Below are 13055 nucleotides of genomic sequence, written 5' to 3' on the forward strand. Positions count from 1 at the left end.
TGTGTGTACTGATGTATGTGTGTGTTTCAATACAGATGTGTGAGAGAGTTTGGGGGTAGGGGCAGTTTCGCTAAACTGGATTCCCAGAAAGTGATTAAATATTGGATGTAAACAACAGGGGAGCAGGGTGGGATGACCCTGAGGCCAAGTTATCCTGGGAGAGGTGGCACCGAGGGCACTCTCTGAAGGTGGCAAAACCTCACCAGCACCAGCCTTGAGAATAGGACCATTCACTGGATTGACACCGGCCCCTCACCTGGTGACCCATAACTTCTGATCCCACTCCGACTGACCCCTCTCCCTCTGACCTTACCCACTGACCCCACTCCCTCTGACCTCTCACCCACTGACCCCACTCCCATTGACCCCTCAGCCTCTGACCCATCACCCACTGACCCCTCTCCCACTGACCTCTCACCCACTGGCCTTTAAACAACTTTCCATTCACACGGACTGCTCTCCCACTGACCCTTCACCTCGTGATCTTTTGCCAGCTGACCTCTTCCCCCAACATCAACACCGACCCTTCACCTCCCTCAGCGTCACGTTGACCACCGGCACACTGTTGCACACTCCGGCCTCGCACGCTCCATTGATTGGATTTGAAGGTGGCCCTTCCTCCGACCTCCGACCCCTGGGAGTCAGGTTTCCATGGTGAACGTTCTCCATCTCTGATCAATCCCTCTTCCATCCTGTTGCAGAATCCAAGCCAAGCTCCCGGGATCGAGACCCAAAGCAGAATAACAGGAGAAGAGCTGAAACTGTGGCTGGAACCCAGGTCTGGGACCCAACAATCCAACCGATGTTTATCAATGAAAGTCTTAACCTGCCAGCAGTAAGAGCATCGACACTGGACGCAGTGAATTCGGAGACTTAAATACACCCCATGCCAAGCACTGAAGACCTCCCCCTTCGCGTGAAGTACACCTGGTTTAATGTGGGTTCAGGCCCAAGTCTCTGAAGGAAGCAACCTGGCCACATCGATACCACGTGTCCTCGTGTGATCTGGGGAAATTGGGGATGCCATTTATGAGGGAATGGTGGGGATTTTAGACTGGGTTTGGGGCACTAGGGGGTTGTTGGATGGTGGGGTTTCAATGGAAAGGGCTCAGTGGGCAAGTGAGGGGGTGGTTGTAAACGGAGGGTGGGATTTAGGGGAGACAGGGTGGGAGAGGTGGGAGGTTTGACGGAGGGGGTTAGGATATGGGGAATTGTAGGGTACGGATTTTGATGGAGAGGTTCAGGGAAGGGGGGGGTTGCGGATGGAAGGATTAATGGAGAGAGTTTAATCTGCCAGGGGTTTGTAGGGTGGGGGGTTAATACAGATTTAGGCTACAGAGAGTTGTAGGTGGGATTTCGTTGGGTTTGGGGAACAGAGGATTTGTGGGGTGGGAGATTATTAGGGAGGGTATAGAGTTCAGGAAATTCAAGGGTGGGGTTTGGTTACAAACAAGGACAAAGTTTCAGCACAGGGTAAAAACAAAATGGAATCAAATTTAGCCTTAACAGGAGGGGGCTTGGTAACGGTGAAGTGGCCCCACCCTCTGACAGCTTCCGCTGCCTTTCTTCCTAAGGTTCACGCATGAAGGTCGCTGGCACTGCCCCATGCTCCCCCAGCTGACAGAATCTTGTGGGGATTCAGTCACTGACCTCGGGCTCGAGAGGAGACAGTTATCCAGGCACCTTGAGCCCGCCAGGGAGTTCCGTCTGGAAGAGCTTTTGTGTGTGTGTGTGTGTGTGTGTGGGTGTCTGTGTGCGCGTGTGCGCGCGCATGTCTCACGAGGACAGATTTAGCTGTGATTCTTCTCACAGTCCAATATCTTGCCTGCCATGGCCATCCTAGCAGCTGTTAGAGTGTTGGGGGCTGTCAACAGTTTAGGGTGGGGGGGGGGGGGAGTTATGCTTTGGGGAGTATCTATTTATAAAGAAGAGTGCTTATCATGTATGAAGCAAGGCACCAAAAATCTATAATATATAAAAAATCTTACATCTGCATGCAATTCCTTTATCCCATTATAAATTCCCATGTCCATTTCTATAAAGGAAAATGTCTATGTAAACGTCACGCTGTAATTACACCTTTTGGCCAGTGGCAGTGCTGCGGGAGAGTGAGATGAACGGGTGCTTTAAGAGTGCCATTATAAATTCCTGTCTCTGCATTTATAATGGAGTCTCCCAACGAGCCAATGGGAAAATTGGTCATGTTTACAACAGGTCCCCTACTGCCTGCTGTGTGCCACCACCCAGAGTTGAATTTACATGGGCGGTGTCCATTGTAGGTGTGGATACAGGAATCTGTAACAGACACATAACAACGGGCGCAGAATGCCTGACCTCAAAGCAGGGCGTGAACTATAACTGTACAGCTTGTTCCAGTGTACCACTACAGGTGGATATCTAGTGGATGATAAACGACACTTCAATAAAACTGTGCTGTTTGCAGAATTTTTGGGTCCTGTCCAAACGCAGAAGGAAATAACAAAGAGAAAAGAGGAATGGCTGGCGGAACAACATGGCTCAACTGAACTCATCCTCGGGGTAACTGAAGCCAGCTCCAACAACGTTACCAGGCCGCTGGTGTTCAGGGAAAGACACCACTGGAACATAGAATAGGACAGCACAGGAACAGGCCCTTCAGCCCACCATGTCTGTGCTGAACTTAATGTTGAACTAAACTTGATCTCCCCTACCCACACATGACCCATTTCCCTCCACGCCCTGCATATTCTTGTGTCTATCTATCTAACAGCTTCTTAAACACCACTATTGTATCTGCTTCCACCACCAGCACCCCGGCAGTACATTCCAGGCACCCACCACTCTCCGTATTATAACAACTTGCCCCACACATCTCTTTTAAACTTCACCCCCCCCCCCCACCTTAAATTCATGCCCTCTAGTACTTGACATTTCCACCCTGGGAAAAAGGGTCTGACTGTCTATCTATGCCTCTCAATCTTGTAAACCTCTATCAGCTCTCCCCTCAGCTTCCGACACTCCAAAGAAAACAACCCAGTTTGTCCAACCTCTCCTTATAGCTCGTAGCCTCGAATCCAGGCAGCGTCCTGGTGAACCTCTTCTGCCACTGATTGCTGATTGGCCCTTCCTCAAAGCTGGAGATGGGGGAGACACTTGCCTTGGTAACTGGCACTAACCAGTGTGTGAGTACTCTTGTATTCACCTTCCCATGTTACTGAATTCGACAGACCCATTGCAGAAGAGGTTTACATAAGAAACAGGAGCAGGAGGAGGCCATCTGGCCTGTCGAGCCCACTCTGCCATTCAATCATATCATGCCTGACCTGGCCGTGGACTCAGGTCCACCCACCTGCCTTTTCCCCATAACCCTTAATTCCCCTACTAGGCAAAGATCTATCTAACTGTGTCTTAAATATATTTAATGAGGTAGCCTCCACTGCTTCCCTGGGCAGAGAATTCCACAGATTCACTACTCTCTTGGAAAAGCAGTTTCTCCTCATCTCCATCCTAAATCTATTCCCCCAAATCTTGAGGCTACGTCCCCTGGTTCTAGTCTCACCTACCAACGGAAACAACTTTCCTGCCTCTATCTTATCTACCCCTTTCATAATTTTTCATGTTTCTATAAGATCCCCTCTCATTCTTCTGAATTCCAGTGAATATAGTCCCAGGCGACTCAATCTCTCCTCACAGGCTAACCCCCTCATCTCTGGAATCAACCTGGTGAACCTCCTCTGCACCTCCTCCAAAGACAAATCTTTCCTCAAGTAAGGAGACCAGAACTGCGCGCAGTACTCCAGGTGCGGCCGTACAGTTGCAGCATAACCTCCCTGCTCATAAATTCAATCCCTCCAGCAATGAAGGCCAGCATTTCATTTGCCTTCTTGATAACCTGTTGTACCTGTAAACCAACCTTTTGCAATTCATGCACAAGCACTCCCAAGTCCCTCTGCACAACAGCATGCTGCAATCTTTCACCACTTAAATAATAGTCTGATCTTCCATTTTTCCTTCCAAAGTGGATGACCTCACATTTGCCAACACGTACTCCATCTGCCAGACCATTGCCCACTCACTAAAACTATCTATATCTCTCTGCAGACTTTCCGCATCCTCTGCACAATTTGCTTTTCCACTCAATTTAGGGTCATCAGCAAACTTAGATTCGCTACACTCGGTCCCCTCTTCCAAATTGTTAATATATATCATGAACAGTTGTGGGCCCATCACCGACCCCTGCGGCACCCCGCTCACCACTGATTGCCAACCAGAGAAACACCCATTTATTCCCACTCTCTGCCTTCTGTTGGTTAACCAATCCTCTATCCATGCTAATATATTACCCCCACCTCCATGCATCCTTATCTTAAGGATAAGTCTTCTACGTGGCACTTTATCGAATGCCTTCTGGAAATCCAAGTACACAGCATCCACCTGTTCCCCTCTATCCACTGTGCACAATATATCCTCAAAGAACTCCAATAAGTTTGTCAAACAGGACCTGCCCCTCCTGAATCCGTGCTGTGTCTGCCTGATGGACCATTTCTATCCAGATGTCTCACTATTTCTTCCTTAATGATAGCTTCGAACATTTTCCCGACTACAGACATTAAGCTAACTACAGTGCAAGACATAAAGTTACTATAAATTACAAAATAAATAAATAATGCAAAACAAAAGGAATAATGATTTAGTGTTCACGGGTTCATGGACTGTTCAGAAATCTGATGGCGGAGGGGAAGAAGCTGTTCCTGAATCGTTGAGTGTGGGTCTTCAAGCTCCTGTACCTCCTCCCCGATGGCAGTAACGAGAAGAGGGCATGTTCCAGATGGTTAGGGTCCTTAGTGACAATCCCTGATCAGCACCTGCCTTTCCAAATGTACATAAATCCTATCTCTTAGGATTTGCTCAAATAGTTTCCCTCCCACTGACATAAGACTCACTGACCTATCGTTACCTGGCTTATCCCTGCTGCCTTTCTTAAGTAAAGCAATAACATTGGCCATCCTCCCGTCTTCTGTCACTTCACCTGTGGCTAAGTGTAGTGATATAGAGTGTACCTGTATGAGAGTTCTAAACTTAAGCCAGGACTTTAAGCCTTATAGTTATAGGTGTCTATCAGTACCCTCACTTTAGGGAGATTATACAATATCAACTTACAATGCAAAGACTAATTTACTAAACTACTTCAGTCTCTTTTCTGAAGGAGTTTAGCCGTCAATAATCACTATTTTGAGTGGTGAATCAGCCCCATCCGACAACCAAGGAGGAGATACTGTACTTGTATTGGTATTGATATTGGTTTATTATTGTCACTTGTACCGAGGTACAGTGAAAAACTTGTCTCGCACACCGATCATACAGGTCAATTCATTACACAGTGCAGTTACATTGAGTTAGTACAGAGTGCATTGATGTAGTACAGGTAAAAGCAATAACAGTACAGAGTAAAGTTTCATTCTAAAGAGTAATTCTAACAGGGATTATAATTCTAGAAAGGATTTCCAAACACAAGTACAATTCTTACAAACTGGAAAAACAGACCAATGAGTTGCAGACGAACAAGTGGTCCGTTGTGGAAAGAAGGCTCCACGGGCCGAGGATGAACACCAGAACACGCTGGCCTGAACTCCTACCAACGCACTTTTAAAAGACTCCTACGTCAGCTGTTGTTTTACCCACAATCTTGTGCTCACAGTCTACTTCTGTCAGGTCATAGAGTCACCAAACTATACAACACAGAGGCAGGCCACCTCATCCATGCCCACCATGATGCGCCTGTTAACTCACTTCCTCCGGCAGCTCGTTCCAGACACCCACCAACCTCTGAGTGAAAATCTTACCCCCAGATCTCTTTTAAATTTCTCCCCTCTCAGCTTCAACCTGTGCCCTCCAGTTGTAGACTCCCCAAGGAAAGACTCTGATCCATCCATTTCTCATAATTTTATAAACGTCTATTGGGTCACCCTACAACGCACACAAAATGCTGGAGGAACTCAGCAGTTCAGGCAGCATCTGTGGAGGGAAATAAACAGTCGACATTTTGGGCCGAGACCCTTCACCAGTCCTGATGTTCCTCCAGCATGTTGTGTGTGTTGCTCTAGATCCCAGCATCTGCAGAACCTCTCGTGTCCAGGTCGTCCTACAGCCTCCTACGTTCCAGTGAGAATAAACCCAGCCTATTGAATCTTTCCGTGTAAGTAAAGCCCTCCATTCCAGGCAACACCCCGGTGAATCTTGCTGCACTCTCTCTAATGCTACCACATTCTTCCTGTGGTGTGGCGGCCAGAACCGTACACAACACGCCAAGTGCAGTCTAACCAATGTTCTGTACACCCACAACATGACATCCCAACTCTTATACCCAAAGTCAAAGTCGAGTTTATTGTCCTGTGCACAAGTACATGTGTGTACAGGTACAATGAAAAACACTTGCAGCAGCATCACGGGCACATAGCATCGGATAAGCAGCATACACAAGAAAAACATAAATATGAATTATACACAATTTTTAGAAGAAAGAACCACAATTAGAACAAATGCCTCAATGCCCAGGACAGTGAAGGCAAGCATGCTAAATGCTTTCTTCACTACCCTGACCGCCTGAGTCATTGTCTTACTCAAGTAAATTAGAAACCTGACATGTTTTATGTCGTAGAGGAGAGACCAAAGGGGGTGTCCGTGATAGGGTGGAGACGAGGGGAGCCTTTCTGACACAAGTGGTGGTGGTGCTGTCTGGGAGAGGGTGGGGAAGGCGCGTTAAGCAGCTGATCTGTCTGCGGAGGGGTAAGGAGGCGATGACTGAGGACAGGGGGGAGGGAGTTCAATCCATTGGATGTAGAAATTGATGGGGGGGGGGGGAAGCTGATGAACATTGAACCCTACTCTTGCTCTGGGTGGGACTTGAAGGAACTGAGGACAAATGAGCAGCTAATGCAACAGATGCATTGGAGAGTCTTGTCAATGTCAGCAGAGGAAAGGTGGCATGAACGGTTTCTGAAGCTGTAACCAGTTATAGATGGAAGGCATTGCACTGAGAAAATGTGCGCGGACACACGCAGACACCCCCTGGTGAAAGTCAGGAGAGTGCGGTTAAGAGAAAAGTTAACTCTTTTCCACACTTTATCCACGAACCTTCCAACAGGGTCGCTTTTGATGACGCCACCCCTCCCCGGGACATTAAGATGTGTACCCACAATGTTCCCTGAGGCTTTGGTGAAATTGTATCAGCTGACCCAAGAAGAGGATGTTGGGATGGTGCTGAGTGTGCAGGTAACTACAGGTGAGGGGAGGTAGGGTGATGGAGGGGGGGTGGGGGGGAACTCAGGCAGACAGACATCATGAAATGGTGACCTCAGATGGAGGAGCTTCAAGGCCATGATCCAAACCCAATGAACTGATTCCAAGGGGTCTTGTTACAAGAGGGACATGGGTTCAGGTTTGCCTTTCCTGCCTTGGCCCACCCCACACCGGCCAAATTCATCCTCTCCCTCCCTCCCTCCCTCCCCCCCCCCACACCCCTGCTGCCACTCCATCCCTTCCCCTCCCTCTGTCCCCCTTCCCACCCCCGACTCTTTTTTCCCGACCTCCGTGATCCTCCCCCTGCTCTTCTCCCTCTGTCTGACCCCTTTCCCTCTTCCCCGTCCACTTACTCCCCCCCTCCTCATGCCCATTCGCTCCCCTTCCAACCCGTTTCACCCCCGCCCCCGCTCATCCAACACAGTTCTAACCCCCCCTCATCATACCCCAACCCTTCCCTCACTCAGTACCCATCTCACTGTCCATTCCCCTTCTCCCTCCTCACCCCTCCCCTCCCCTCCCTCACCCTACCAACCCCTCCTTCTCTTCCCTCCTCACCCCCTCCCCTCCCCTCCCTCTCCCTCCCTACCCCCTCCTCTCCCTCACCCTACCAACCCCTCCTTCCCTTCCCTCCTCACCCCCTCCCCACCCCTCCCTCTCCCTCCCTACCCCCTCCCCTCCCTCACCCTACCAACCCCTCCTTCCCTTCCCTCACCCCCTCCCCTCCCCTCCCTCTCCCTCCCTACCCCCTCCCCTCCCTCACCCTACCAACCCCTCCTTCCCTTCCCTCCTCACCCCCTCCCCTCCCCTCCCTCTCCCTCCCTACCCCCTCCCCTCCCTCACCCTACCAACCCCTCTCCTTCCCTTCTCACCCCCTCCCCTCCCCTCCCTCTCCCTCCCTACCCCCTCCCCTCCCTCACCCTACCAACCCCTCTCCTTCCCTTCCCTCCTCACCCCCTCCCCTCCCCTTCCTCTCCCTCCCCAGTCACTCCCTTCTCACCCTCTCTCCCACCTCATCCCCTCCCCTCCATCCCATACCCCCCCCTCCCTCTCTGTTCTCTAAACCTGGTCTCCCTCCTCTGCCCCAGCCCTCTCATTTACTCCCTCCAGCCTACCCAACCCCTCTCTCCTGCCGTGTCCCTCCACCCCCTGCCAATGGCGAGTCACACGTCACCCCTCTGGTGAACAGAGCTTCACCTACTACACTGTTTCAAGACGTTGTTCATTGTGTTCCCAGTGTTGATTTCCAAACAGTCGGAGGGCAGTGTCGGACACAGGGTCCTTGAGGGCAGCACATCCACGCAGCAGGTAGTGCAGCTGCCTCACCTCCCCGGAGACCCGGGTTCGGTACCGACCTCCGGTGCTGTCCGTGTGGAGTTTGCACGTTCTGGAATCACTCAGCAGGTCAGGCAGCATCTGTGGAGAGAGAAACAGAGGTAATGTTTCACGTCAGAACTGACGTAGCTTGTTTTAGGGGCTGGTGAGGCCTTGACATCGTTGAATTGCAGTCCCTCCTCATCCCCCCGACCCGCCAAACACCTCCCCACCCCGCAACACTCACCCAACTCTTCACTCAAAAGCAGAAAGATACGCCAAATACCTACCGACGTCCCTCCTCACCTCCATCCCTGCCTCGGTTAATCATCCTTCTGAGTATACTTTGCAAGTGCAATAAATGAAAATCTTCCAGACAAAAATGTCAGATAATAAAATCTCTTGACTGGTTCCCCAGGTCTTATCAAGTTAAGCTCACTCACAGAGATAACACCCATTGTTCTGTGTCCAACTTTTGGTGTTAGATCTGACAATCTTGTATTTCAATCAGCAAAACTAATCAACACACGGGCCTGTTATTTATTTTCCCTCCAGTTTCCCTTCACCACTCCCCTCATCCACCTATCCCTTCCCTCCACCTGCCCTCACTCCCTCCTCATCCACCCTTCTCCAGTATCCCTGCCATTGTCAAATCCACTCACATTCCGCCGCCCCCACTTCCCCCCACATTCTCCCCCACCCTTTTCTCCCCTCCCTCCATTCCGGGTAACACCCTGGTGAATCTCTCTGTGCCTTCTCTAATGCTACCACATCCTTCCCATGGTGAGGTGGCCAGATCTGCGCACAACACTCCAAGTGTGGCCCCACCAGTGCTTGGTACAGCTACAACATGACATCCCAACTCTCACACTCGATGCCGCAGCCTTTGAAGGCAAGCCTGCCGAACAGGTTTCTCGCTCCCCTATCCACCTGTGTCACCACTTTCAGGGAGCTATGAACCTGCACCCACAGGTCCCTCTGTAAACCAACACTCCTGACGCCCCTGCTGTTTACTGTATATGTCCTGTTAGTATTTGATGTCCCAAAACACATAACCTCACACTTGTCTGGATTAAATTCCATCTGTAACCGCTCTGCCCAACTTTGAACTGATTCATGTCCCACTGTAACCTTTAACTACCTTCTCCAATATCTACTACTCCACTAGTTAACATGTCATCTGCAAACCTCAAAATCTACCTTGATTATGACCTTGCACCTTATTGTCTGCCCACATTGCACTTTCTCTGTAGCTGTGACACTTTATTCTGCATTCTGTTATTGTTTTACCTTGTACTACCTCAATGCACCGTGTAATGAATTGATCTGTACGAACGGTAGTCGACACAAGTTTTTCACTGTGCCTTGGTACCAGTGACAATAACAAACCAATTCCAAAATGTACTTTGGGTCCAGTTTGCCAACACACCTTGGGTCCCACATTCCCTAAACTTCTGGACCAAACTACCATGTCAAAAGCCATGCTAAAGTCCACATAAACCACATTTACTGCCCTGCCCTCATCAATTTACATAGTTATCTTCTTTACAGCACCTGTGCCATTAGTGTGGGGAAGATAAAGGCGAAGATCTGCCCCGCCTCCCCCCAGTAACCTTTCCCTCAATGCCCTGCTCACCATGAACACCAACCAGCTCAAAGCCAGCACTGGATTAGCAACCACACCCTCCCTTTCCCGAGTCAACAACAGAAACAAACTCGGTGCCAGGTCCTCAGTTCCTCATTCCCGACTCGCTGTGACCGAAGGGTGCTCCCACCGTGAGTCTGACACCACACGCGATCATCTTTTATTCTAAGCAGCCGCTGGCAGAATCCAGCCGTCACTTGGAGTGCTGGGCGAGTCCGTCGATCTGCGCCTACCACGACCCATCCAGTACCTTTGTTTCTCCTCCTCTCCCGTTGACATCCTTTACAATGTTCAAATCAGCTTTCCCCCAATTTAGGACCTCAATAGGAGGACCAAACTTATTCCCTTCCATAACTACTTGAAACCTACAGAATTACATTGGTAAATTGGTTTATTACTGTCGCGTGTGCCAAGGTACAGTTACAAACTTTGTTTTGCATGCCATCCATACAGATCAGCTAATTACCACAGTGTATTGAGGTAGTACAAGGGAAAACAATAACAGAATGCAGAATAAAGTGTCACAGCTACAGACAAAGTGCAGTGCTGGTAGACAATAAGGTGCAAGGGCCATGACGAGGTAAATAGTGAGGTCAAGAGCGATTACGAGTCCATTATGGTCACTATTCCCAAAGTGCTCCCCCACCCACACTACCACCACCTGCCTGCTTTCATTTCCTAAGATTAGATCATGTACTGCTCTGTCCCCAGAAGGATTCTCCACATAAAGTCTTCAAAAACTTTCTTGAACGTACTTAACAAATTCTGCCCCATCTAAGCCCTGTGCACGAAGGCATTCCCAGTCAGTGTAGGGAAAGGTAAAATCCCCAACCATTCTAACCCTATTTCACGTCCACCTTTCTGCAACTTGCTTACACATCTGTTCCTCTAGTTCCTGCTGACTATTGGGAGGCCTGTAGTTTGACCCCAGGAACGCGATCACCCCTCAGTTATTCCTACATCTACTCATATGGCCTCATTAGTCGATCCCTCCAGGATGTCCTCTCTAAGGACTCCCTGAGCAGTAGTGCAGCTCCTGCTTTGGAGCACCTAGACAACCACAAAATATACGTCAGGCTGCTGTTTATCAATTACAGCTTGGTGTTCAACACCATCGTCCCCTCAGTACTAATCACCAAGCTTCAAAACCTGGGTCTCTGAACCTCCCTCTGCAACTGGATCCTTGACTTCCTCATTGGGAGACCACCGTCAGTGCGGATCGGTAATAACATCTCCTCCTCGCTGAATATCAACACAGGCGCACCTCAAGGTTGCGAGCTTAGCCCACTGCTCTACTCTCACTACACTTATGACTGTGTGGCCAGGCGCAGCTCAAACCCCATTGACAAATTCGCTGATGACACCACTGTTGTTGGCAGAATCTCAGATGGCGATGAGGAGGCGGACAGGAGTGGGATAGATCGGCTGGTTGAGTAGTGTCGCAACAACAACCTCGCACTCAACGTCAGCGAGAGCAAGGAATTGATTGTGGACTTCGGGAAGGGGGAGGGGGAGGGGTGGGAGGAGGAGGGGAGAGGGGAGGGAGGAGGAGGGGAGAGGGGAGGGAGGTGGGGAGGAGGTGGGGAGGGGTAGGGAGTGGAGTGGAGGGGGTGGGGAGAGGGGGGTGAGGTGAGGAGAAAGGTAAGGAGAGGGGAGGGGTGGGGAGGGAGAAGGAGGTGGAGGGAGTGGACAGACGGTGTGAGGGGTCAGTGAGTCTGATACTGATAGTGGAGGGGGTGGGGAGGGGGTGAGGAGAGTGGGGAGGGGGTGGGGATGGGGTGGGGAGAGGGGGTGGGGATGGGGAGGGCTGGGGAGGGGGGAGGGGTTGGGGAGGGGCTGGGGAGGGGGTGAGGAGGGGGAGGGAGTGGGGAGAGGGTGGGGCGGGTCTCTCATCTCCCCTTCACTACCTCCTCCTCAGTTTCCATCCCAACCCTTGCCCCCTCCCTTTGTTCCCCACACTCCTCTCCCTCCCCATTCACTCCTCCCCCCTCCCTCAATTCTTGTTCGCTCCCCTCACTCCGTCCCTCAGAACACCCCCCCCCACTCACTTTCTCGGTCCCCCTCTCTCCCACTAATCCTCGTTCTCCCTTCCGCACCCTCCCTCCGTGTGCCTCCCCTCGTGGTCTGACTCTGCCCTCCCCTCCAACCTGGACTCTCACTCCCTCCCTCATTCTGAGTGGAAGAGAGAGGGGGAGGGAGGGAGTGAGGGAGAGAGAGGGGAGGGGGAGGGAAGGAGGAGGGAGGGAGGGAGAGAAGGACAGTAAGGGAGGGATGAGGGGGACAGGAGATAACCCGAGGGAGGGTGAAGGGAGGTGAGAGGGTGGGAGTTTGGGTTGAAAGGAGGGAGAGAGGGGGTGTGGGAGGGGGAAGTGAGTGGGGAGTGAGGGGAGGAATGGACGGAGGGAGGGGAGGAGAGTGTGAGGGTGGGATGCAGGGACGGATGGAGGAAGGTGAGTGTAGGGGAGGGACGGAGGGAGGGATGGACGGAGAAATATAGGAGATTGTGGTGGAGGTACAGAGGGAGGGACGGAGGGAGGTAGGAGAGTGTGGGGGAGGGACGGAGGGAGGTAGGAGGGTGTGGGGGAGGGAGGGACGGAGGGAGGTAGGAGGGTGTGGGGGAGGGAGGGACGGAGGGAGGTAGGAGAGTGTGGGGGAGGGATGGAGGGAGGGACGGAGGGAGGTAGGTGTGGGGGAGGGAGGGACGGAGGGAGGGAGGAGGGAGGTAGGAGGGTGTGGGGGAGGGAGGGATGGAGGGAGGGACGGAGGGAGGGAGGTAGGAGGGTGTGGGGGAGGGCCGGAGGGAGGGAAGAGGAGATTG

General features: G+C 51.4%; 1 protein-coding gene across 2 annotated transcripts in view; it reads left to right on the top strand.

The window, feature by feature from the left end:
• LOC127586363 (reticulon-2-like) overlaps nucleotides 1–1134 on the top strand; it is a 41475-nt gene extending 40341 nt beyond the window's left edge. For both annotated transcript variants that reach the window (XM_052044263.1, XM_052044264.1), the window contains one exon: nucleotides 702–1134. In XM_052044263.1, the coding sequence (XP_051900223.1) occupies nucleotides 702–744 (43 nt within the window). In that variant the 3' untranslated portion in view covers nucleotides 745–1134. The remainder of the gene's footprint in view (nucleotides 1–701) is intronic.
• The last annotated feature ends 11921 nt before the right edge of the window (nucleotides 1135–13055 follow it).

Source organism: Pristis pectinata, chromosome 35, assembly GCF_009764475.1.
Source record: "Pristis pectinata isolate sPriPec2 chromosome 35, sPriPec2.1.pri, whole genome shotgun sequence".
NCBI lineage: Eukaryota > Metazoa > Chordata > Chondrichthyes > Rhinopristiformes > Pristidae > Pristis > Pristis pectinata.